The sequence below is a fragment of the Ochlerotatus camptorhynchus genome, unplaced genomic scaffold, assembly GCF_037179485.1.
Source record: "Ochlerotatus camptorhynchus isolate MF236.1 unplaced genomic scaffold, CSIRO-AGI_Acam_v1.1 ptg000370l, whole genome shotgun sequence".
Lineage (NCBI taxonomy): Eukaryota > Metazoa > Arthropoda > Insecta > Diptera > Culicidae > Ochlerotatus > Ochlerotatus camptorhynchus.
The window spans coordinates 4,585,733-4,610,000 of NW_027040858.1; the positions used below are offsets into that span (position 1 = coordinate 4,585,733).

At 39.9% G+C, this 24,268-nt stretch overlaps 1 protein-coding gene across 1 annotated transcript in view; it reads right to left on the minus strand.

Moving 5' to 3' along the window:
* Positions 1-24,268, minus strand: part of LOC135710125 (adenylate cyclase type 6) — a 472,542-nt gene that overhangs the window by 217,536 nt on the left and 230,738 nt on the right. Inside the window, exon 3 of the mRNA XM_065232613.1 lies at positions 23,761-23,997. Coding sequence (XP_065088685.1) covers positions 23,761-23,997 — 237 coding nt within the window. The remainder of the gene's footprint in view (positions 1-23,760; positions 23,998-24,268) is intronic.

Genomic DNA, 24,268 nt, shown 5'->3' on the forward strand with positions numbered 1-24,268 from the left:
TGCTTACAGTTTCGGCAGTTCATGACCCGGGGAACGAACAAACGCACAGGTAGTCGAAGTTTTCCCAGCTCGATGTAGTGAGGAAGGGCTGAACCAGAAAAGGTCACACGGAACGAGTCTGTGGGGGTAAAACTCTTTTTACCCTCGCTGACAGATACTGAGCCCAGTTTTTGGACATCCAGTATCTTCACCGGAGGAAGCAAACGGTTCTTGAAACGGCCAACCGCCTGCTTCTCCAAGATCTCGGGGGTCAGACTCGCTTCGGTGACCACACCTTCGATCTCCACATCACGAGCTGGGATGTAAACTCTGTACTCGAGCGTGAAGAGCTGGGAGGCAGCAATCTCGTTAGCCTGCTTCAGGTTAGAGACGGAGACACGAAGTTTATTGTGCCTAACCTTCGTGATTTCAGTCACGGCCGAGTATCGCTTCGTCAGATCATTAGTAATTTGCATTACATTCAAAGGTTTGTTTCTGGGCTGAAAGTAGACAACCCATGGGCCAGTCGAGTCATCTGGATAGGCTCGCGATCGGGGGTTTATCTGAGCCTGTCCTTTGTCAGACTGAGACGATGAACCAGGGAGAGATGACGTACGTTTTCTACCCTTCTTGCCATCGCGTGGCAAAGTGGTGTCATCTTCCGACAAAACGTCCATTTCGTCTTGCGACAAAATGTCCATTTTGCCGTACTAGTGGGAGCGAAAAACGCTCTACCACTGAAACGATAATCACTCGGACACAATACACAAAAAAAAACTACAAACACAGAACACAAACTTAAAATTTAACTGTGGGCGAAAGAGAGAAACAAGAACAAAAACTTATCTGATAATCCTATACTACTACCACTGAGCGTTTAAACGGCAGCAGCGGAGCGACGCGCAGCGTGGATGATCTTCGATCAGCGTGTGAGGGCGGTCTTCGTTGGTGTGTGCTTATGTGAGGGTCGGCACTCAGCTGAACACACGATGATAGATGAGCGGTGTAAATGCGGAGGCAGATGCTGACACTCGATGACGATGATCCGTGTGCAGGTATGCGTTACCACGCACCGATGGTGCGCAAAATGGTTGGCGAATTGGCAATCGTAAAAACAATTTTCCTTCTGATGATGCCGAAAACACACTTTCTTCTCAGAAAAAAAAACTCACTTTTAGTTAATTATTTAGCTGGGAACTCTAAGCGAGAAAAAAACTGACAATTTAAATCAAGCGAATAGCGAGAAAACTTCCAAAATAGCGGAGCGCGAACTAAGTCGACCGTACTTCTTGCTAGGACGCAGTGGAATGCAAATGAAGTGATGCCATATTTCATTTTCAACAATGCGACACGATCTGCATACGCTAACCGAAACGTGTTGGCCAAACATGTATTCACACAATATTGTTAAAGGATATATAAAACATTGCAATAGTTTAAATTGTCTACAAACCTATTTCACTAGTTGTATTTTATTGAAAAATTTCACTGAAATTTGTTTGGGAATTGGGGTTGACTCTTCTTACACACTTTTACTATACACAAAATACACTTCTGATTACGCTGATGTGTAGAAAAAGTAACATGACGCTGCGTCAATTTTGAAAATTTTCAAAATTTAGCGCAGCGTCAGCGTTTAAGTACTGGCGCGCAGTGAGCGCAACGCATCTTTGTGGGTTGTTAAACTGAATATCGTTGGCTCAAACCAAGCTGTCACTTGACGCTGACGGTGACGGTGACGGTAACGGATTGTTGTGGGTGGCCCTTAACGCAGTAATCGCACTAGGGGTTCCTATTCAAGTGCGGAAAATAACAATCTGTCTCTCGGTGAACAGCGGGTTGACAAATATAGCAGCGCGATAGCAACCGGCCCAAGCGTTGCTATCTATGAAATGTTTGTTTTGTTTTTATTTGAACATTGTGATATATGAATGAATTTGGATCTGGAACAAAAATGTGGACCCAGGGGCTGCAAAGCATTCCTCTGGAAGACCCGGAACATCCATAAATGTGGAAATTAGTAAAAAAGGATCTAGATTTTTAAATCAACTTATTGTTATGCTGCATGAATGAATTTGGTTTTGAAACCAGTATGTGCACTGTGGTGGCCATAGAACGGTCCTTCGGAAGATCCAGAACATCCGTAAAGGGGGACAATTAATAGAAAAGATCCTAGAGCTCCGTATTTTTTAAATCACTTATTTTGATGCTACATTTATGAATTTGGATTTGGGACCAGCATGCGAACTCTGCCGGCCACAACCCAGTCTTGCGTAAAAGTGACCAATTCATAAAAAAAGATTCAAGAGATTCACGATTCACTTATTCTGAAGCTACATGTATGAATTAGGATCTAGGACTAGCATATGCAATCAGGAAGCGGTGTGGTTTTCTGGAAGATTTTGAACATCCACAAAAGTAGACAATCCGCGTAAAAATCCTAGTTTTGTTTGGACTTCCGTGAGGTTTTGAATATATCCTGAAGTTCATTAATTTTTCTATTGTTCCGGAAATTTTAATCATATTTATAAAATTTCCTGAAGACCTCACATTGTTTCTGAAGCATCGCAAAATTCATGAAATTCTTGAAATATCCTGCAATTTTCCTGAAATAAATGAAACTGATATGTAGATCTCTAATCATCTACGAAGTTCCGAGAACTTCCCAAAATATAATGAAACTACCAAAAAATCTATAAACTTGTCTGAAGGTCTCTAGACGTTCTTGAAGATTTCTGAACATTTTAAAAGATCTCGAGATTTTATAATCTGATCGTTGCTTAAGTTCCTGCATTTTGTTTTTGTTTTTTGGAGCTCCCTAAAAATGATCTCACATTTTCCTGATGCTAATGTAACATCTCTTATGTTTCTGAAATTTAAATAAAGGTCTTGGTACTTTGATGAAGTTTCGGAAATTCCCTGAGTTTCTTGGAACTTCTTAAAAATTCGTCAATTTCCTTGAAATAAGTTGAACTGTTCTTGGCTTATCTGATCAGTCCTTCTGCTCTCGATGCATTTCTGAAGTGCTCCAAATTCTATTGAAGTTCTTGGTATTACCCTGAACTAAATAGAACTGCCAAAAAATGCTCGATGTTTTTTCTGAAGTTTATGGAATTGACTGGAATTTATCGGTATTTATTTACCCATACAAATCTTAGAACTTCCCTGAAAGTCTGGAATTTCTTGAATTTCATGAAGCTATGAAGTTATTGAAAGTGCCGTTAATATCTTTGAAATTCCCTAAAGCTCTCTAGTCTGACTTCTTTACGGCACTTGGAAGTTCTTGAAAATGTCAATTTTCCTCAAGTTATCTCCACATCCCTGAAATTATTTTGACTTCTTTAAAGTTCTCCGAATATCTCTGAATTTCTCAATTTGTCTTAAAAGATCCTGCAGTTTCCTGAAGTTTTTGGAACCACTTTGAAAATCCTGAAGTTTGCCTGAAGGTTACCAAAATTTCCAGAAGTTTTCGGAACTTACCTTTTGTTACTACAGTTTGTCTATAAAACTTCCTGAAATTATCAGTACTTCTTTTCATTCCTGAGACAACACTCCGGAAGATCTCTATTGTTTCCTGAAGTTTACGGAACTTTCCTTATGTTCTCCTAATGATGTTCCTGGAATTGTTCAGAAATTAATGGAACTGCCCAAAAGATTTTTAAACTTTCCTTTAAACACAGATCTTCTGTGTAGCTTTCTTAATGTTTTTAAGTTCATTCCTTGAAGTTTTTTTACTATCCTTAAATTTTCGTATCTTCTCGATGGTTTCCTTTATTTTACTGAAATAAATGGAACTGCCATAAAGTTATCGAAACTGACCTAAAGTTTTAGGAACGTCCCTCAAGTTATCACAGTTTTCCTGATATTCATGGAACTGCCCTAACATGTTCAGAACATACCCGAAGTTCACACAACTTACTCATAGGTCATTAAGTTAAAATTTTGCTGCAAATAAAAGAACTACCCTGAAGCTCTTGATCTCCGCTGAAGTAAATATTCCTGAAATCTATTAGATTGCTTTTAACTTCCCCACATTTCTTTCAATCAAAACTTCTTAAAGGTTTCAATTTTTTTTTTTTTTTTTGATAAATTCACAAGCTAAAATATGTTATCTAGTAATCCAGATGGGCATCCGAAAATGCCTTTATGCCTTTTGATGCGCAATTTTTATAAGATGAGCTTACGAAGATCGATATTTCGATCATTTTTACAAATTGACCACTTTTATGGATGTTCCGGATCTCCCAGAGGACAGTTTTGTGACCACCAGTGTGCGCATGTTGGTCCCAGCTTCAAATTCATTCATGTAGCATCAAAAGTGGTTTAAAAAAAACGCTGGGCTATTCGGATCTTCCGGATGACCATTTCTTGAGTATCTGGGTCTGTAGTTGGATCTTAACCTTCAATCTTCAGTCTTTGTGGTTAGGTATATCAATGTTGTCGAAAAAACAATCACGAAACTCTGTGATCAATTTCAGCTCAAAGTTCGACGACAAGTTTAGCAACTATCGGTGCGAAAGCCGAAACATAAATTCACAATCGTGATAGAAACGACCGGTGCGTAAACAAGTTACTAACTAAAATAGCAATGGCTAAAATTGTCAAACTAGCAGCCCGAATAGCAACGCATTGGTGCGGATGCTCTTAGGAGGATATGATATACTTATATCAACATGAAGCAACAAATAGGATAGACCGCGTACATCGTACGGGTTAGGCAAAAGATGTGCGTCTGACTTTAAAAACTGTGGCATTAATGGCCCTTCACGCATTTTCAACTTCTATTCAATTTTCATACTGCCGTACTCTAACGGAACTATCCACCTACCCTCTTCTAAAGATCATTCTCTAGCTAATAAATTATCACACTAAAGCTTCATGTTAGCATTTCCAAACAACTCTGAAAATCGCTAACTTCGCGTATGAAGTAACATAAAAACACTTTGAATGTAACAACTCAAGGCGGGAGTAGCCGTCAACAATGCTGATGATGATGATTTTTGAGTGTAATAATTCTGTATAAGTAATAAGTGTACACCCTTAGTTTTTTCTACCGAGCTCGGCTGTGCAAATCTCGACAAAAATATGTTTCACTGAGATATCAGCAAAAGTGACAAAAGTCTTGGATAATGCTTAGCTGAATCTCAGCAAACAAATGAAACGTTTTTTGAGATCTCAGTAAACCTTTTTTTTGCCGAGATTTGCACAGCCGAGCTCGGTAGAAAAACCTTAGTGTGTTGTTCATAAATATGACAGAATCAGCATTTTTAAAATATAACAACAGTTCCTCTTGTACAATTCTTGACCAACAATTGAAATAGGCAGAACAACCAAACGTAAATAATGGCTTTAAACACAAAATTCTCGAGAATCAAAACACTCCCACGCAAACTAACAATGCCATTCGATAAAGGAAGTTTGCTCTATCAGATGATGGTTTTAGATTGCTTGGATGTGCTTTGATTCTCGAGGAATTTGCGTTTAAAGCCATTGTTTACGTTTCGTTGTTCCGCCTATTTCAATTGTCTAGAATTGAAGTATTTACGAAGTGTTTGTTGACACAACGAGAGGTGGGTTCTTTTTTATGCCGATGACTGTACACTAGACTGATGCAAAATTTGACTTTTTCACTCCATAGTGCTTAAATGGTTTCAAATCGGGTCCTGATTAGCCTCCCAAAGTTACAACTCATTTGGTTAGAAACAGACTTCGCACAAGCCATTTGAAGTTTACATGTAAATTACTATGGGAAATATCAACTTTTTGTTCATTGCCTTCTTATCTTTTTGCATATTGAGCTGCGAAAAAGTTCGATAGCCATTCTTATAGAAAATTTTCTCAGCTACAACTTTGCCGAGAATTATTTCTATATAAAACGAGACAGGGAAAAGTTATTAATTATTTAAGAGATTGGTAAACTTATGACATGATCAAGCAGCTGCTCTGTAGGCAACACTGTATTTTGCAGTGTGACATAGTAGCCATGATTTTTGTGTCCTATTCAACGCCCCAGAAACACCAATGTTGCCTGCTGAGCAGTTGATTGAGCATGATCATAAGACATCAGCGCATTGAACCATTGATAACTTTCGATCCTTGCATTTAATCAAAAAGTGGTCTTGAGCAAAGTTGTAGCTGGGATTTCCTACAAGTTCAACTGAAAGATTTTGAAGCAGACCGATATGGTGAATTATTAGATAGACATGATCAAAAATCTTGGTTTTACCATAGTAATTCCCATACAAACTTCAAATGGTTTGTGCCATCTCAATCTCTCACCAAATGGGTTCAAATTTTGAGAGGTTAGTCAGGATCCGATTTGGAATCGTTTAAGTATTGTGGAGTGAAAATTTCAAATTTTGCATCACTCCACATAAATAGATGGAAGATTGGTTCATCTGTGCGATGTTGTTATTCTTTTGATTGAATGATCGATTGCGAGTAATCGACGATGGAAAATGACAGTTACGTTATATCGAGGTATACCTGTAATGCAATTCTTCTTTACCTAACTATTGTTTTGCTTCTCTCGTCATGACCAACGTAGTCATCTCAGAGAGAAGTGCAGTAGGGTGGTTCATGTTGATATAATTATAGCACAGACAAACAGACATAACACATTGAATATTTCTCACTGTAAAACACCGTCGCAAAAATATTACCGCCATCTGTTGAGTACACTGTGGTGGGTAGTACGCTGAACAAATGGCGGTAATGTGCAAACGTCAAACGCAAGGGAATTGACACACGGGTGGCGGTACTACCAACTATGATACTTTTAAATTAACCGTTAAATGCTTGTTCGATGAACAACTGGCGAGTGTTGTGTCTGTTTGTCTGTGATTATAGCATTTCCTCCCAACTCTGAAAATCTTAAACTTAACGTACGAAGTACAGAGGATACTCAAAATAACTAAGATAGGCAAATTTTTGGCCAACTTTGGAGTGTTGTACTTTCTCAAATAGGGCTTAGATCTTATTGTGGACCTACTAAGCACAACCCGCCCTTTGCCTATATTTTTCGAGAGGATTCTTTTTCACAAAATGGAATGTTTTCACTGCAGATGACTTCTAAATTTATTATCCTTTACGTACGTACGGTTAGATTTGATAAAGAGACTCAAATGGTTGAGATATTGCTAAAAATCTAACACTGCTTCTTGTCCCCTAAATTCGGCCTAACGCATTGAAACGCCAATGGAAGTGAAGCCTATTGGATTAGGATAAAAATTGATTCGGTCGGAGCGCTTCTTTAATTTTTGAGAATAATGGATGCAAACATTCATATCATGCGTTCACATTAACTTCGTTCGGTAACTTTTCATCTAAAATATCGTACCAAACGCATAATTGGCTTATTAGCTCTGAAATTACGGATCTATTTGAAGTTCTCTGCTCGATAGGCCCAAAATGGGCGATTAGGCCGAAGGTAGAGAACCCTATGGTCCGATTTCGATTATTCCAAAAGCATTCGATTGGAAAACTAATATTGTTCTATGATGAAGCCACGAAGACAATCATGGTTACCGTATACTGGAGATATCCCGGGCTTCCGGAGGGCTTGTCTAATTTACTAAATTTGTGATGTGATTTTCTATAGGATGTCGAGCTTGAACATATTTTAAGTAAATACACATAAAGAAAAACCATTTTCAAAGCAAATGATGAATGCCTAGAGCTAGAATCGACGTATAATCAACTGAAATATGGCCATTTCCCTGGAATCGGGAATGAGGAGGGTTCTTCTTAATAGTTCTAGACGTTTTTTTTTGTTTTCCATCGATCTTGTTTTCTGTACTGAGTTCCAATACTGTAGCATGTGATTTTCACATGTCACCAAATCATGCATGTTCTCGTTCTTCAAAATTAAATTCAATATCCAAAGGTTCAACGAACAATTACATCGGCACGTTGGAATTGTTCGTTGCCCTGCAAAAGTCTTTCGTTGCAATTTATCACGCGAAAACAAAAGAATCAACTTACAGTGTCAATAGGGTACCCAACTGATTTTGGACCCCTAGAGGAAGTGAGATCACGTTTATGTCAAAATAATATTATTTGTTTATTATTATTATGCAATTTACATGCGGTTGTGTTCGAAAGCTACTCATCTTGGATGTAAAATGTCACTAGATGTTTTATTTATTGATATATACTCGAAAAATAATTCTTTTCACATCATGATATTCACATATTTTAGACCCTTTCACTTGATTTTGGACAGTGTCCATAATATATTTTGGACACACTGAATGGGAACGAATATATTTTGGACATGCTAAAGTTCTTTCAACCTATGAGCCTAAAATTAATTACGACGGTCACTTCTTCCTATCTCGCATTTGTTAGGTCCGTCTAGGTGGAAAATTTTCAAAGAAGGTGCCGTAAAACGGGGTGAAATTGATCAGCGGGGTGAATTTGATCGCTGAGTATACCCAATATTGTCCTTATACATAATATTTTTACAATGCATACAAAGATACATTCGTACGCTTAGTAACGAAAAACATGTTACACATGAAAAAATATCACGAGAAATTTCAGCGATCAATTTTGCCCCACTGATCAATTACACCCCGTTTTACGGTATGCATAAAAGTTAACCCCCCGTTACTCGCACTGTTGTACTTTGTACAACACATATGAATTTTCCATTGCCATTTTGTTGCTGCCAATCGATCTGAAACCAACTTGTATTCATCAAAAAACTTGTTTTGAACTAAAAAAGCTAAACTTTGATTACAATTAACCCCCAAAATGCGGATAATAGAGAAAATGTAAATGGAAACCGCGTAAATGGTGTCCATACTACGTGGGATTGACTTAATTGGTTACAACATGGAATATCTCGAGATCCTGACCAGATAGAAAGTTACTGGCTTCGGCAAAGTTGTTCAGGAGGTCAAAGCCTATTTCTTAGTGTACAATAGTTCAGAATTATCTCACTTCGTGGTGCTAGTATACATGTGAAATTCTCGTGTATAAAATATCTCTAGATCCTGACCAGATAGAAAGTAAATGCCTTCAGCAAAGTTGTTCAGGAAGTCAAGCTCTTTTCGTTGGTGGAGTAGTTCAGAAATTTCACACTACGAGGCACTAGTATATACGTGTAATTTTCGCATATACAATAGCTCGAGTTCTTGACCAGCTAGAAAGTTACTGTATTGGGCAAACTTGTTCAGGGGGTCAAAACTTTTCGACTGGTAGACAGTAGTTCGGAATTTTCTCACTACGTGGCGTTTGTATACATATATACTTCTCGCATATGATATATCTCGAGATCCTGACCAAATAGAAAGTTACTGTCTTTGAAAAAGTTGTTCAGGAGGTCAAAGCCTATTGCTTGGTGTAGAATAGTTCAGAATTTTCTCACTATGTAGTTCTAGTATACACGTTAAATTCTCTCATATAAAATATCTAGAGAGCATGACAAGATAGAATGTTACTGTCTTGGGCAAAGTTGTTCAGGTGATCAAGGCCTTTTGGCTAGTGGACGGTAGTTCAGAATATTTCACTTCATGGTACTAGTATATACGTGCAATTCTCGCATATGATATATCTCAAGACCTGCTAAAAATGTACTGTAATCGGCAAAGTTGTCCAGGCGATCAAACCCTATCGTTGGTGGAAAGTACATAATTTTCTCACTAGGTGACGTTGAAAGACACGTGAAATCCTTGCATATAAAATATCTCTGAATGACCGGCATACTAGTGCCACGTAAATGGAAAATTCTGAATTACTGTACACCAACGAAAAGATCCTATCATCCTGAACAACTTTGCCGAAGACAGTAGCTTTCTGTCTGGTCAGGATCTAGAAATATTTTATATGCGAGAATTCCTCATGTATACTAGCGTTGCAAAGTGAGAAAACTCTGAACTTAAGTCCACCAGCAAAAAGGCCTTGACTTCCTGAACAACTTTGCCGAAGACAGTAACTTTTTATATGATCAGGATTTCGAGATATTTTATATGAGAATTTCACGTATATACTAGCACCATATAGTGAAAAAATTCTGAACTATAGGCTTTGAACTCCTGAACAACTTTTTCGAAGACAATAACTTTCTATCTGGTCATGATTTCGAGATATATCACATGCGAGAACTTTACATGTATACTAGCGCTATGTAGTGAGTAAATTTTGAACTACTGTCCACCAGCAAAAAGGTTATGATCTCTAGAACTACTTTGGCAAAGACAGTAATTTTCTATCTGGTCAGGATCTCGAGATATTCCATGTTGTAACCAATTAAGTCAGAACCCTCGTAGTATGGACACCATTTACGCGGTTTCCATTTACATTTTCTCTATTATCCGCATATTTTGGGGGTTAACTGTAATAAATATTTAGCTTGTTTAGTTAAAAGCAAGTTTTTTGAGGAATACTCGTTGATTTCAGATCGATTGGTAGCTCGGCTGCAAAATGGAAATGGAAAACTCACACTGTTGTACAAAGTACAACGCGTGAGTACTCGTGTTACAAAAGTTGGCGCGAGTAACGGAGGAAATATAATATAACATAAAGAAACAACTGATCATACCATAAAAAAAAATCATTCAGAAGTATATCTTAATACGGAGACCTGACTCTATGCTTGCAGTCCATATTATTTTTTGTATGGGCTGTTCATAACCTACGTAGACGGTTTTTGAGAGATTTCAACCCCCTTCCCCCTTCCGTAGAAGACAGTCTCAAACACAAAATTTAAAAAATTGTATTGACCGTAGACATCTGCCAAGCGCTCCCACCCCCCTAAAGCGTCTACGTAGTTTATGAACAGCCCCTTAGTTAAACGCGTTTGGGAGATAGGAAAACTTTTGTGGAAAACTAGGAACTAGGAAAACTAGGAAAACTCAGAGTGGACCACTCTACGTGTTTTGCCGTTTTTCCCATTTTGAATCGCCTGATAAACAAGAAATATATTTAAAAACAATGAATTCATATAATTTTGATTGATTTACTTACCAATTTAATCAGAAATCTGAGATAATAGCACGATCGACCAACCGGAATTTTTTTTTGTCGCTCTTTTGATGATTCTCATTTGATAAGTGTCCAAAATAAGTTGGTAACATTTTTTTGCGATCTTTTTTGGACACTTTTTATTTAATACTTTTTAAGTAAAATCCTAACGTGAAATCTTTATAAACACGTGAAATACATCTTCCAAAGTCAGATAAACTGATTTGATAAAAACAAATCATTGAATTGTATATTTTAGACCAAATTTAAAACAAGTACACAAACGCCGATTCCTCTTGACAAACGTCGAAACATGAAACTTTGTCGATAACATTTTCTAAAACTGCTTAAATTGAGCAATTGTAAGCAATTTGAGGTGAACTAATGATCTTGAGACATAGCAAGTAATTGAAAGAATGTAATTACAACATCAACCCAGATGAATTTGAAGAAACTAGACAGTAAGCGAGGAAAATATATGAAAAGGGTCCAAAATATGTAGGGGTCCAATTCAAGTTGGTTACCCTACTCGCAGGCTGTTTCCAACTAGCACGGAGTGTCACAATGCTGACTAAGTGCTCTCTCACCATAACTCTTTCTCTCAATTAATTTGGACCTTTCTATCAGGTAATAATCGGTGATTGTTTAATTAAGTAAATAATGGCTTCAAGTATCTCAGGTAAATGGAATTTAGAATAAGTCAGTAGAAGTCAATAAAGACATTCGTTAATCAACCTACTAAGCGTGAAATTCGTCGTCCGAAAGCCATACGTGGAAAGTACTACAATACTACTGACGCCCATACCATCGACCTATCAACTCATGGACCGGGGACCAACGGGTTTACTTCCCTTCCGAAGGAAGGCGTGATCAAAGATTTTATGCCTAAGAAAATCCCAACGACGCCGACTGGGATTGAACCCAGGCCTTTTGGAGTGAGAGGCAACCACGCTTATTAGTACACCACCGGCACCCCTCAGACGTTCTTCACATGACACATGTTACATATTTATCTTCTTCTTGGCTTTTTACGCTTCTGATTTTAACCCCATGACTTACATATAATATTCTTCATTGGATCCCATCCCATACCTCATGTGTCGTGCATCGGTGCTCGTACCCCGCACTATTAAAAGTTCTCCTATCATCGTTGTGATAGAATTATCCAAGGATATTTCTTTTCACAAACAACATAGGTAAAATAACGACAACGGTGAAAGAATCTTGTTTACCATCATTACGGGATACGAGGTTTCGCAGATGGTAGTTCACCCATTCACGATATGGCACGCCGCACCGAGCTTGTATGCCGCAGGTTGCAGGCGCACGTGACACTATTCCGTCGTTTGCTGTCTTGCATCTGCTCCGCTCCGTCGACAAAGAAAATGCCAGTTAAGGAGCAAAGTCGTGTTGCCATTTTTGCTTACCGCTCACCGTGAAAAGAGTTTCCCCTCCGTCCCACTCCACCACCGGATAATGGTTCAATGGGAAACCACCTCACCGTCAGCCACCTCTCCTAAAAGGTTCATTTTCTGCATATCTGAAAGACGGTAAATGTGTAGCACAGCATATCGCTCGAAGGCTGCACTCAGATTGCGGGTGGGAGGTAAAACGTGAAAATTTGTCACACGGTAAAAGTGGATATTACTTGAGGCGCTTTTCGTGGTAACCAACGAGGTTCACGGCGGTACTTCTTTGACATGCGAAAGGAAATTGCCGTGTGTGTTTGTGCGGAGCACAGGGCTTGACACTAGCTAATTAGAACGAAGTTACTTGCAGGTGTGTTTGCTTGACGCGAAATGTGAAAAACTTTGCTTGTTTGGAAAATGTCACCCTGGTATCATGGAAATTATATGTTTTTGCATGATGCGTACACCTTTTTAATTAAGCTTTTGATTATACTGATTAAAATACAACGACTGACATCATGCTGATCTCAGTAGGCTCAGTTAAATTTTATCATTTTACACTTCATTCGAAAGTACCTGCCGTAGTCATAGCAGGCTGTCAACCTTTCAAAAGCACATTCCATTTTCACAGCCCATCAAAGCAGTCGATGGGTGTCGTAATTTCAAAAGCTACGCTGCACTCTGCCGAACACTTGCCCGACCACAAAGCCACGATTGCTTGCAACGCCAATAGCATCATCAGCCAACATTTCCATGGCGCTAAAATTCTCGCTAATAAAGCATTAAAAAAAAATCAGTCACCATCAATCATAAAAATCCCCTCGGTTAGCAGAGATACATGACCGCAACCAATCTGGATGCTGCGCTAAAAAAACAGTTAACCACGCTTGAACGCCTTTATTGAATAGACCCAAACTGGTTTACTTCCTGAACGCGGCGCTGCTGGCTGTTGAACGTTATCGGAATAAAAAATGTGACTTGTCTACATCGTCCAACAGCTGCTACCCATCCGCACCCGTCAAAGGAAAAGAAACACAAAATCCGGAAACCGAACGAAATCCTTTTTCAACAGTGTCCGTTCCATCTAAGACAACATATCAAGAAGACTGGTAACTCTTTCGTTTTCTCATACGACCGCTATGAGACAGACACAATCCGCTAAAAGGCAAATGCTCTGAATTCTAGTTCGTGAATTTTCTCCTATTTGCTTCCACGCTTCGCATAAGAGCAGCGCTGGTAAATCTATCTTTTGGCTTATGGCATAGTTGCCAGTCTTCTTGATATGGTATCTTCGGTTCTATCCTCTTATTTTCTTTCAATGCTCGGCGGAAAAGAAAAGAAAAATCCGTAGCCATTTATCACCCACAAATCAATAGAATCCCTACCGAAAGTGGACTTCTACAGCTCAGTAACTGGAGACTTTCCAATTTACAATGTAAATCGAGTAGCAAAGGCGGTTACTGTACTGCCCATAATCGCATATCAGTCCCATATGGATAGGAAATCAAGCAAAGATGGGACTGATATGCGATTATGGGTAGTGTATTGCAATACCACAAGTGTTTTCTTTTGGGTTTGGTTTTTATTCTCTTCTCGCTTGGAATGGCAATCAAGTACACGACCAAGTGGAAGCTTACCTGTGAATAAGCATTTCATCAGAAATTACTGGAGGGTGGAAGAGTGCGGATTAATGAACCGTTTCGAAAGGGGCGTGGGTTTTTAAACCTATACCTCTCGCTGTTATATCTTTTGGTGTGGTGTAAGTTAAACGATCAACAATAGGCGAATTGATTAACTTTTGTTTTGCAATTGGAGCTGAAATTAGTAGCTCTGCATGTCGCGTCTTTGATAGTTTAAACTGCCTTAAAGAGCTCTGAATCTCAAAAGTTTCCGTAACTTTCCTAGAATTTTCGATACTTCATTGAAACTCATGGAACTTCCATTAAAATATCTTAATTAATCTGAGGTTCGCTAAATTTTCAGGAAGTTCTCGGAACTTCTCTTACGTTCCAACAAATTTTCCTGATATTTATGGCCGCGAAGTCCTTACAAGTACCCTGAATTTTGCTACCATTCCTAGAGTTCTTGGAACTTCTTGAAAGTTCTTGCAATTAACTAATGGAAGTTCTGTGGCCTTCTGAGAACTTAGCTGATGTTCTTGAAGCTACCCTGAAATTTACACAATTCTTCGGAAGTTCTTGGTGCTGCCCTAAAAATAATGGAAGTGTTTTAAAAATCTTTTAACTTCCCTGAAAAAAAAAACTCTGGATATCTGTAAAGTTAAATAATATTTCTGTAGTTTTCTAAAATTTTCGGAAGATCTCTGGACTTCCCTGAAATACTTAAAGAAGATAAACAGTTTAAAATTTGAACAATTTTCCTAATTTTATCTGATTTTCTATTTGGTTTTCTTGACTATCCTCCAAGATGGCGGCATCCGGTTCATGAAAAACTGGAAAATACTTTCAATACCCCCACAATATGGGTATTTGGAATCAGGGTGACGTGTACGAACTGGAAATCTATGCATGACGCCATTTTGAAATCCAAGATGGCGGCATCTGGTTACAAAAAAACTGGAAAATAATGTCAAAATTTCTGATCACGCCTTCCTTCGGCAGGGAAGTAAACCCGTTGGTCCCCGGTGGAATTGGTACTCAGTGCGGAAAACAAATCAAGGAAAAAAACGAAAACGTCTAGAACTATTAAGAAGATTAAAGGTCATTAAAGGTAAGCTCTGATACAGGCCCGTCACGGTGGTTACTCATGATTACTTCTTATTCTATAATCAATATTAACTTAACCGTTGTGTAGGAGTGCAGCAGGAAAACGTCGATGATCAGGAGAAGTGGTTTTGCCCGACAGAGAAATGTCAGCAGGTTGAGGAAGAGCAGGAAGACGCTCGCAACGGAAGAGAACTCGGACATGTCTAACGTTAAGAGCGAAGGAGAAGGAATTTAAGATGGAACGTCTGCCGTGGAAGAAAAGGATGAAGGAGAAGGGGAACAGAAGAGACTCCAAATGGAAAATTAGATGAGGATGCAGAAAATGGCACAGGAAAAGAAGTTGCTAGAGAAAGCACTCAAGGATGAACAAGTGTATTTGGACCAAATGGAGCGGAAGCGAGCAAAGTACCAGGAAAAGAAGGCACGCGTGAAAGTTGAAGGCCTCTTTGAAGAACTAAATATGGGGTAGGCGTTGGCCAGATTTGGATTTTTCAAATATAATCCTAAATAGGACCTAGATTATTTAATACTCTAGAAACTTCAAGTCCGTGCTCTGTCACAATGTTTAATTGTGATTAATCAACACTCAAAGGGGTAAAATATAAAATTTGGGTTGAATTTGAAAGAAAGGGGACTTGGAGTGTAGAACGCACTGCCCACTGGACGATTCTGAAACCAGGTCAAGTGAGTGTGGTGTTAGAAGATTGAATTTGGCAGAACTGGCATCACTTGCCTCCATAGAGTAGAAACACATTGTATCAGTCGTTAGTAGCTAGTTGAGCAGATCGGACTACCGAATAAAGTGCTTGTTAACGGGATGCCTATTTTGTGTATTTACTTCTGAAAATCCGATGCCTGTTACATGGTGTCAGAAGTAAAAGGATACCAGGACACTTGTAAAAGGTGCAGTGTAATTTGTAGAGCGTTTAATTTGCATTGCGCTGAAGTGCGGTTTGGTCACGAAAACCGTGGAAACGAATGTTCCAGAAGCGTGAAGCGTGAATACGAAAACAAACAGTTGTGTGTGTGTGTGATGCCGAGCCACTCGCATCGTCTGAGGGTTATATGAGTGAAACGGTTGACTAATACAATCACGTCGGCACATAAGTGAAAACAAAACAAAAACAAATCTAGATAGAGCTGGAATTAGGGCGTAACAGCTTTTGTAAACAATGACTTCTCTCGATGATTTCTAAAAAGTCAAGGCTCGCCCATGCAAACCATCATCTTCATCGGATAGGGGAAGACTTACCCTACCCGATGGTTTTGTTGGTTTGCGTGGGCGTGCCTTGAATTCAGAAAAAACCATCGCGAGAAGTCATTGTTTACAAAAGCTGTTACGCCCTAATTCCAGCTCTATCTAGAAATATTGGCGGATTGTGCGCGTGTGTTGATGACCTTGAGTGAAATACGATATGGATCAGCATTTGCCACAACCACTCGACTGCTCAAATCTGACGAAAGAGTAGCCGAAATGGAAGCAACAATTTTGCATCTACATGATCGCGACGAACAAAAATGAGAAATCGGAGAAAAACAAAATAGCGACATTTTTGTGGCTCATCGGGGAACGAGGGTTGTAAATTTACAATAATTTTTTGATTCCGAACAACGGGGACGTCGAAAGTTTGTTTGGTGCTGCTGCTGAGGGTGCTGCTGCTGGTGGCGCTGCCGCTGGTGCTGGAGCTGATGCACCTGCTGGTCGACGAGCCGAGCGTACACTTACGCTTGTCATCGAAGCATTTGATGGATATTGCCTCCCACGAAAAAAATGTTGCCATGGAGGCGTTTAAGTTCAATATGATCACTCAAAAAGAGAAGCAACTATTTGCTGATTTCGAAACAGCGCTTCGTACACAACTTGCATACTATGAATACGAATGTTCGGCGTGCCATGCATCGTATGCAGACCGTATGTTGCGGACCAGAATCATCTTTGGTGCGCAAGACAAAAAGTTGCAGCTCAAGTTATTGGACGGGAAGGATGATCCATTATTGAAAATTGTGGAGACATGCAAAATCTATGAGGCAGCCTCTGAAAATAAACAGTTACTCAACCGGAAAGCCATGCATAGCGAGGTGCACACAGTAAACGAGTCACCACTCAAGGAAAGCAACGAAGTCGCTGTGGTCAAGGCTGCTACGTGTTTTAATTGTGGTTAACCGTACAGCGTGCGTCATCGTCAGTACTGCCCGGCGGCCAATGTCAACTGTGATTCTTGTGTACGCCTTGGGCACCTCAAGAAGTTTTGCAGAACGCCGAAGAAGGGTAACAACATCAACGGCCAAGCAAACGGAGGAAGGCCTGGTACTTCGAGACGGTCGCCGACTAGTACAGCTGTTCACAGCGTAAACTGGGTCGATGCAGGAACCATTTTTTTATTGATCAGGATAAGGTTGAAACAGAAACAGTAAGTGGTCTCTACTCTAATTATAGAATAAATTCGAACACAGTTCCAGGTGAGGTGACACGTGTCAGGTGGACTAAGCGGTATCGTATCCGGGATCAGCTCGTTGTTATTAAGTTGGACACTGGGGCAGATGTCAACTGTATTCCGCTGAATGTTGTTGAAGGGTTGAAATTTTCTTTTGTTCATGATTCCGCTGTTGAAGTAAATGACTATAGTTCGAATAAAATCCAAATCCATGGCAAAGTCTCTCTCCCCTGTTTTGATGTCGAAAGGCAAATAACTCAAGTAGCAGATTTTCTTGTGGTCGATAATTCATTTAAACCGTTGCTGGGGTTAGAAACCTGTGTGTCGTTTGGATTAATTAAGCGTTTGTGTACCGTACAGTCTGAAAAACGGTTTCCATCTAACCAATCACTGTTTGTTGACCAGAACAGTGAATTATTTGTGGGGCTTGGAAAGTTTCCTGCCAGTTGTACAATCGTTCTCAAAGAAAATTCAATACCTATGTTGCATTACAAAATGCGCATTCCTTTTAGTCTTCATGATCGCCTCAAGAGTGAATTAACTTCGATGGTCGAACAACAATATGCAAATAGTTGAAAAACCTAACTACTCTTTGCGTATATGTTTGGACCCTAAGCCGCTTAATGCTTGCATCAAGAGGGAGCATTATCTTATTCCTACATCTGAAGATATCATCAGTCGTTTGAGTGGTGAGCGAGTGTTTACCGTGTTGGACTTACGAAATGGGTTCTGGCAGATGGAGCTTGACCGTAAAAGCTCTGATTTGACCACTTTTATGACCCCATTTGGCCGTTATAGATGGAATCGAGTACCATTTGGGATAAAAAATGCGCCAGAAATGTTTCAAGGTGTAGAAATTTATTTTGATGACTTGTCTATTGCAAAAACAGATTACGATGATCATGACATAATTATTTCCATTGTTCTTGATCGAGCTCGGCAGAATAATATAAAGTTCAATCCTGCTAAAATCCAGTAGCGAACTGATAAGGTGAAGTTTATGGGTCACATCATATCGGAGGGTCACGTTGAACCGGATCAGTCATATATTCAAGCTATTATTGATATACCTAAACCGCATAGCAAACCAGACGTACTTAGACATTTAGGATTGTTCAAGTATTTGGGAAAGTTCATCCCTAATTTATCCCAACGTACTGCGGCGTTGCGTAATTTGACTCACAATGACGTTGAGTGGAATTGGATCAAGTATTGTCGTTCAAGTTGGACATCGGAAAATCCCACACGCGATATTCGATTTTACCCTCGTTCTGTACGTTAAACATAACGTCGGACATAGTGCGCTGAATAGCGCATCATTGTGTGAATACAGCGCACTATGTCCGACGTTATGTTTAACGTACAGAACGAGAGTAAATTCAATTGGCGCGTGTGGGATTTTCCGGTTTTCTACTGGTCTGGTGAGGAAAACTTAACCATCTCTTTTCTTCCTTCATTTCAATACAACAGCAAATGTGATGTCACACTATCTAGTGGATAAGAATGTAGCAGACAAAACATAAGCACTGCCAGACTGCGCTGTATGCAAGTTTGTTTACACCCCTGAGCGGGAAAGTGTATAACAGGCTACGTGCACTGCTGCCATCAACCCTGTTAGTGTTGAATTCAATCTTCTGTGACTTTTTAAAAAGGACCGATAAAATGTTTAAAATGGTCATTTATGTTTTATTTAATCAGTTTTTGATATTTATCCACCATTAAATACATCCACTCATCTATGTTAATAAGGCAGAATTTGTTATTAATTGTTTTAATAAACTTAAATTCATTGCTAGAGGCAATACATCTGGCACCGCTGTTTCAATGATACTTTCACGATTGCTACCAAAGCAGTAAAGTAGAAATTGTTTTCTTTGTGATGAATTTTGTTCACCAAGAGTTTTGTGAAGCAGTTGTTTTGAGTTTCGTGTATTCGATTGCGTTTAATTGTGCTATACTTCGAAGAACACAAGTAAGTAAATACAGTGAATGTGTTTTACCCAGGAAATTTTCGTGTTTTACCCACGAAATACATGTTTTAAATTTTCGTATTCATAATATATGAATGTATGTGTAAACTAATGATGATGATTTTATGATATTTAAAAAAGAAGAAGAACACAAAATTACTTACCCTTTGTAGAACCTTAACTAACAAAGGATTGGGGGTACGTTCCGTTCGATATTAACATCGCCGATGCCGTAACGAAGTGGGGACGAGGACCACCACTACAATCAGATGGTGTATGATTCAACGGACCACAGTTCTTGTACGAATTGGAGTCGGAGTGATCTGAGCAAAAGAAAGCGGTGTTCGACGACTCGCAAGAGATGAAAGCATGCGTGCTAATCCACGAAGAAGCCCGTCATTTGATCAACGTGATGTGATGTGAATTGAACCCACCATCAGTGCAAGGATTACCAATTTCCGCAGATACACTACCGGTTGTAAAGTTCGGCCTAATGGTTTGTTACAGCAGGGTGAATCAGTTTCAGATGGCCATTTGTAATCACGTGGAACGTTCTGTAGTTAATAGTGAAACCGGAACCCATCTGGTCGCCGCTGCTTCAAGCTACAACCAGGAGAAATGATACTTGCGAAACAACCCCAGCAGGACAGCTTTCCGGAGGAGTAAAGATATTGGAGACAAGCCGTGGACGCAACCCGAATCAATCACCGATACTCGTTGACAAGTCAAGCTGGCTCTACACGCTGCGTCCGATCATCGATGCCAACGGAATTGTGCGCATGAGTGGAAGATTGGCGCTATCGGAATCGGTTCCTTTCCTGTAATTCTTCCCAAGCATGCCAACAAGAAGACGTTGTTCAACGAGCTTCGTCAACGCTTCTACATCTCAAAGCTTCAATCAACCATTTCACTAGTCGTCTCTAGTCCAAAAATCAAGATGCACTTTATTCCTCCCGGAACACCGCACCTGGGCGGAAGCTGGGAAAGATGGTGAGATCAGTGAAGAAAGAGATGAGAGCATTGGACGACGGCAGCAATCGAGCTGGCAAGAGCGCTGAGGGTCGTATACAAGCCGTCGCAGTACCTAGCCGATAGAATGTGGCAGGGGTGGAGTAGAGAATATCTGCCCAGTATCAATCGGAGGACGAAGTGGTTTGAGCGGAGAGAGTTTTGGCTAGCACTAAAGGGTGTCCCACATCAAATTGCATCACGGAAAAAACGCTGTAGAAAATTACCCATTGGGTACTCTCTTGAAAATTTGGGTAGAAGTAGCTTAGAGTGTATTGTTTACACTGTATTTTTATCGCTGTCAGTTTTTCGAAAGTTAGAAAAAATGGCGTCACCCGAAAAGCAACGTCGCGAATTGATTTTGCGCAAGCACCTGGAAAATTCTCAACTCTCTCATCGGGACATCAGAAAACAACTTGGAATCGTGCAGTCAACGGTGAGTCGTGTGATTAAACGTTACTACGAAGCTCTGAGCCTCGAACGGAAGGAGAAATGCGGTCAGAATTGATGTTCTATTAGTGATCACGATCACAAGCGTGTCGTCACAGCGTTTTAAGCGGAATACCAATGCTTCGATCGGGGATGTGGCCAAACAGTTGAATCTGTCCAAGTCTTTTGTTCAGAGAGCCAAGGACAAGGAACAAGGAACAAGGAAGGACTGCATACGTACAAAGTGCAGAAGGCTCCAAATCGTGACGAACAGCAAAATACGGTGGGAAAGTCACGGACCCGGAAACTGTACACCCAGATGCTGACGAAGTCTCATTGTCTCATCATGGATGATAAGACTAACGTCAAGGTGGACTTCCGGGGCTACTGTTCTTCGACGTCCAGCACAAGTTCGATGTTCCGGAGGAAGTAAGGAAGCAGAAACTTTTAAAGTTTGCAAAGAAATACATAATTTGGCAAGCGATCTGCTCATGTGGCAAACGGAGTGCGCGGTTCGTGACTACCGGGACTGTAAACGGGGAGATCTACTTCAATGAGTATCTACAGAAGCAACACGAGGGCTTTACGATCTTCTGGCCGGATCTGGCTTCGTGCCGCTATTCAAACGTTGTCCTCAAGGTCAACAAGGTCATTTTCTACAGCGTTTTTTTCGTGATGCAATTTGATGTGGAACACCTTTTACAAGATAAATATAGAAACAGTTCCAAAGTAGTTGTGAGAAGAGCTCATGTTGAATTCTGCGGAAAGATCAGAGTTGAGTTTTTTTTTTTGTTCTGGGGAACATTCCATCAAGATTGCTAGTCCATTTCTTATATATATTCTAAATAAGGTTCTGAGAAGAATTTATAGAGAATTATGTTGCTAATTCCAAGAAAATTCTGATGATAGTTAAAAAATTAGGGAAAATTCCAAGTTAATTCTAAAAATAATGTCAAGTAATCTGATAACAGTAACATAAAAATTCCAAAACGAATGCTAAGAGATTTTTGAGAGTACAATGTCAAAAAAAAATTTGAGAGAATTCCAAGGAGAATTTCAATCGCAAGAATACAGATAACTCTGCGCAAATTTACAAAAAATATATGAGATGAATTGCCCTAAAATTCTAAATGAACTCGAGCTAATTTTGAATAGGATTATGAAAGGAAGCTTCAGAAAATCCCTGAGAGATTCTCAAATTTATTTTATATGAATTCTGAAAACAACACTGTGAAAGGAAATTATTTTAAAGAAACTTTATGAGAACATTGAAAAAACCATGTGAAGAGTTGTATGCAAATTTCCAACAGTGACAAATTGGGCTCAATCACGTTGGGTATTATTCTGAGAAAAACCGGGTAATAGCTAATCGGAATTTGCTGGTCATCATTGTTTTTGTTGAAATTTGAGTTACCTAAAATCCATGAACTGTCTTATATCGATAAGAAATCAAGCAAATGTCGGACTGACATGCGATTTTGGTCAGTCAAGCATGCTTGAAACATGTTATTTGCTCAATTCATTTGAATTTATTTCCAAAAATTGATTCCCTTAACCAGGCCTTCAGTTACAAATTGCTACTGTCCATTCGAATTATCTTAGTCAAGAAAGTATTAACGTAAAAATCCTCAGTTAAAACTTGAATAACTCAATGACGCTGGCTTGCAAAGCACACAATTTAACGAGCAAATCTTTGCCCCTTAGTTAAACCAAATCACGTGCAAAGCAAAAAAGAAACAAGCTTTAGTTCAACGTGCAAGTCAGTGATGCTCCGATTGCGCGAAAACGATAAAAACCTAACCACCCTTTGCTCCAACTATTACGCCGAACGAACGTTCTACATCCAGCTGCATATAGCTACCTCCCAGGAGAACGATCAAACCAGTATCTACCTTCTGCTATCTTCTGCGCGAAAACTACGATACTTTCCACCTTCACCACCCATTGCTTTCATCTAAAAAGGTGTTCAGACCGATGCAACGATATGTCGGTCGGTGGGTGAAAAAGATGCTGGTGCATCCTTGCCTGAGAACCTGAGACCGGGAACGGGATATTCAAAGAGATTCATATCACCGGCACACTGTTGTATGTACAGCAAAGGTTGTTTAACCTCACCCACTCTGCCACTTTACCATTTGCAAATCGCTTAACAAAGGTAATTGCTCCGAAGGCACGTCCCATTATAGAACCCCATCATCGTCGCCGTGGCTGCAAAAAGCGTGTACTAAAAGGGTAACAGTACCCACATCTATTTGCACCATTGAACGCCTCTTTGAAAAGAGATGCTTCTTTTGAGAATATTTCATAAAGTTAACGAGGTGTAGCTTAAGAAAAAATAAGCTTCGTTCCGCCATTCTGAAATTCTACTTCCAGCATTTGGTAACAACTTTCCTCGAATTCTATTCAATTTGATAGCTCTTCAATATTTCTTATCAGTCATCCCCTAAGCCGGAAACGCGCTCCTACGACACACAAAACCAACAACTAAATCCCAACAGACAACCAGTCAATCATAATTTGTCGAATGATTTCCTTCTGCCGCACTCGGAGCTCAAATCGGAGCTCAAAGAGGCGCCAATGTGCGCCATATTCTTCCCGGAACTCATTCATCAGCTTAGCTCCAGCTTTTAATTCATTCCCAAGAGCAATGAATCGCTCCGGGCAACAAAGCAACCCACATGAACTAAACGCACTTCATCAATCGGATTATCCCTGACCACTGTTGTTGTTATTGTTGTTACTGGGTTACTTCGATGCGATAAGCTGCTTATTCACCCCGCATACGACTGCAAAGACCATAAACAATCAGCCTATAATATAAACAAAGAAGACTCACCGCAATCAGACTGCTGCTGATCGATTCCTGGCCGCGTCCGGTGCTCTTGAAGTGCTCAATCACCTCCCACTTGGGCTTCTTTGGGGAGCTGGTGTTCTGCTCGTGGATGGTCATCGATTGGGCCGCCGAGGCGCTTTCCAGCTCCAGTGTCACGGTCGATGTCGTCTGCTCGGTCGCCTGTTGCCGCAAGGACGAGCAGCGGCGGGCAAACTTATTTTTGCGCAGGTTGGCAAAGTCCTGGCGGGATAGAGGAAGAAAAAGTGAAGAGAACGCATCGAGAGTGTATTAATGTGGAGAGAATGAATATGGAGTGTGATTGATTGGTGAGTTAACCGTTGATTGAATGATTCCCATGGGGCGCTTGTGGGGGGGGGGGGGGTTGGTGCGCCTTTGCTGAATATATCAAAATATGTTTTTGATATTTTCATTTTCTAAGCTTGGACCAAGGGGCTTAGGTATAGTTGAAAATATCATGAATCATTTGTAAATATCATCTAAAATATTTAAG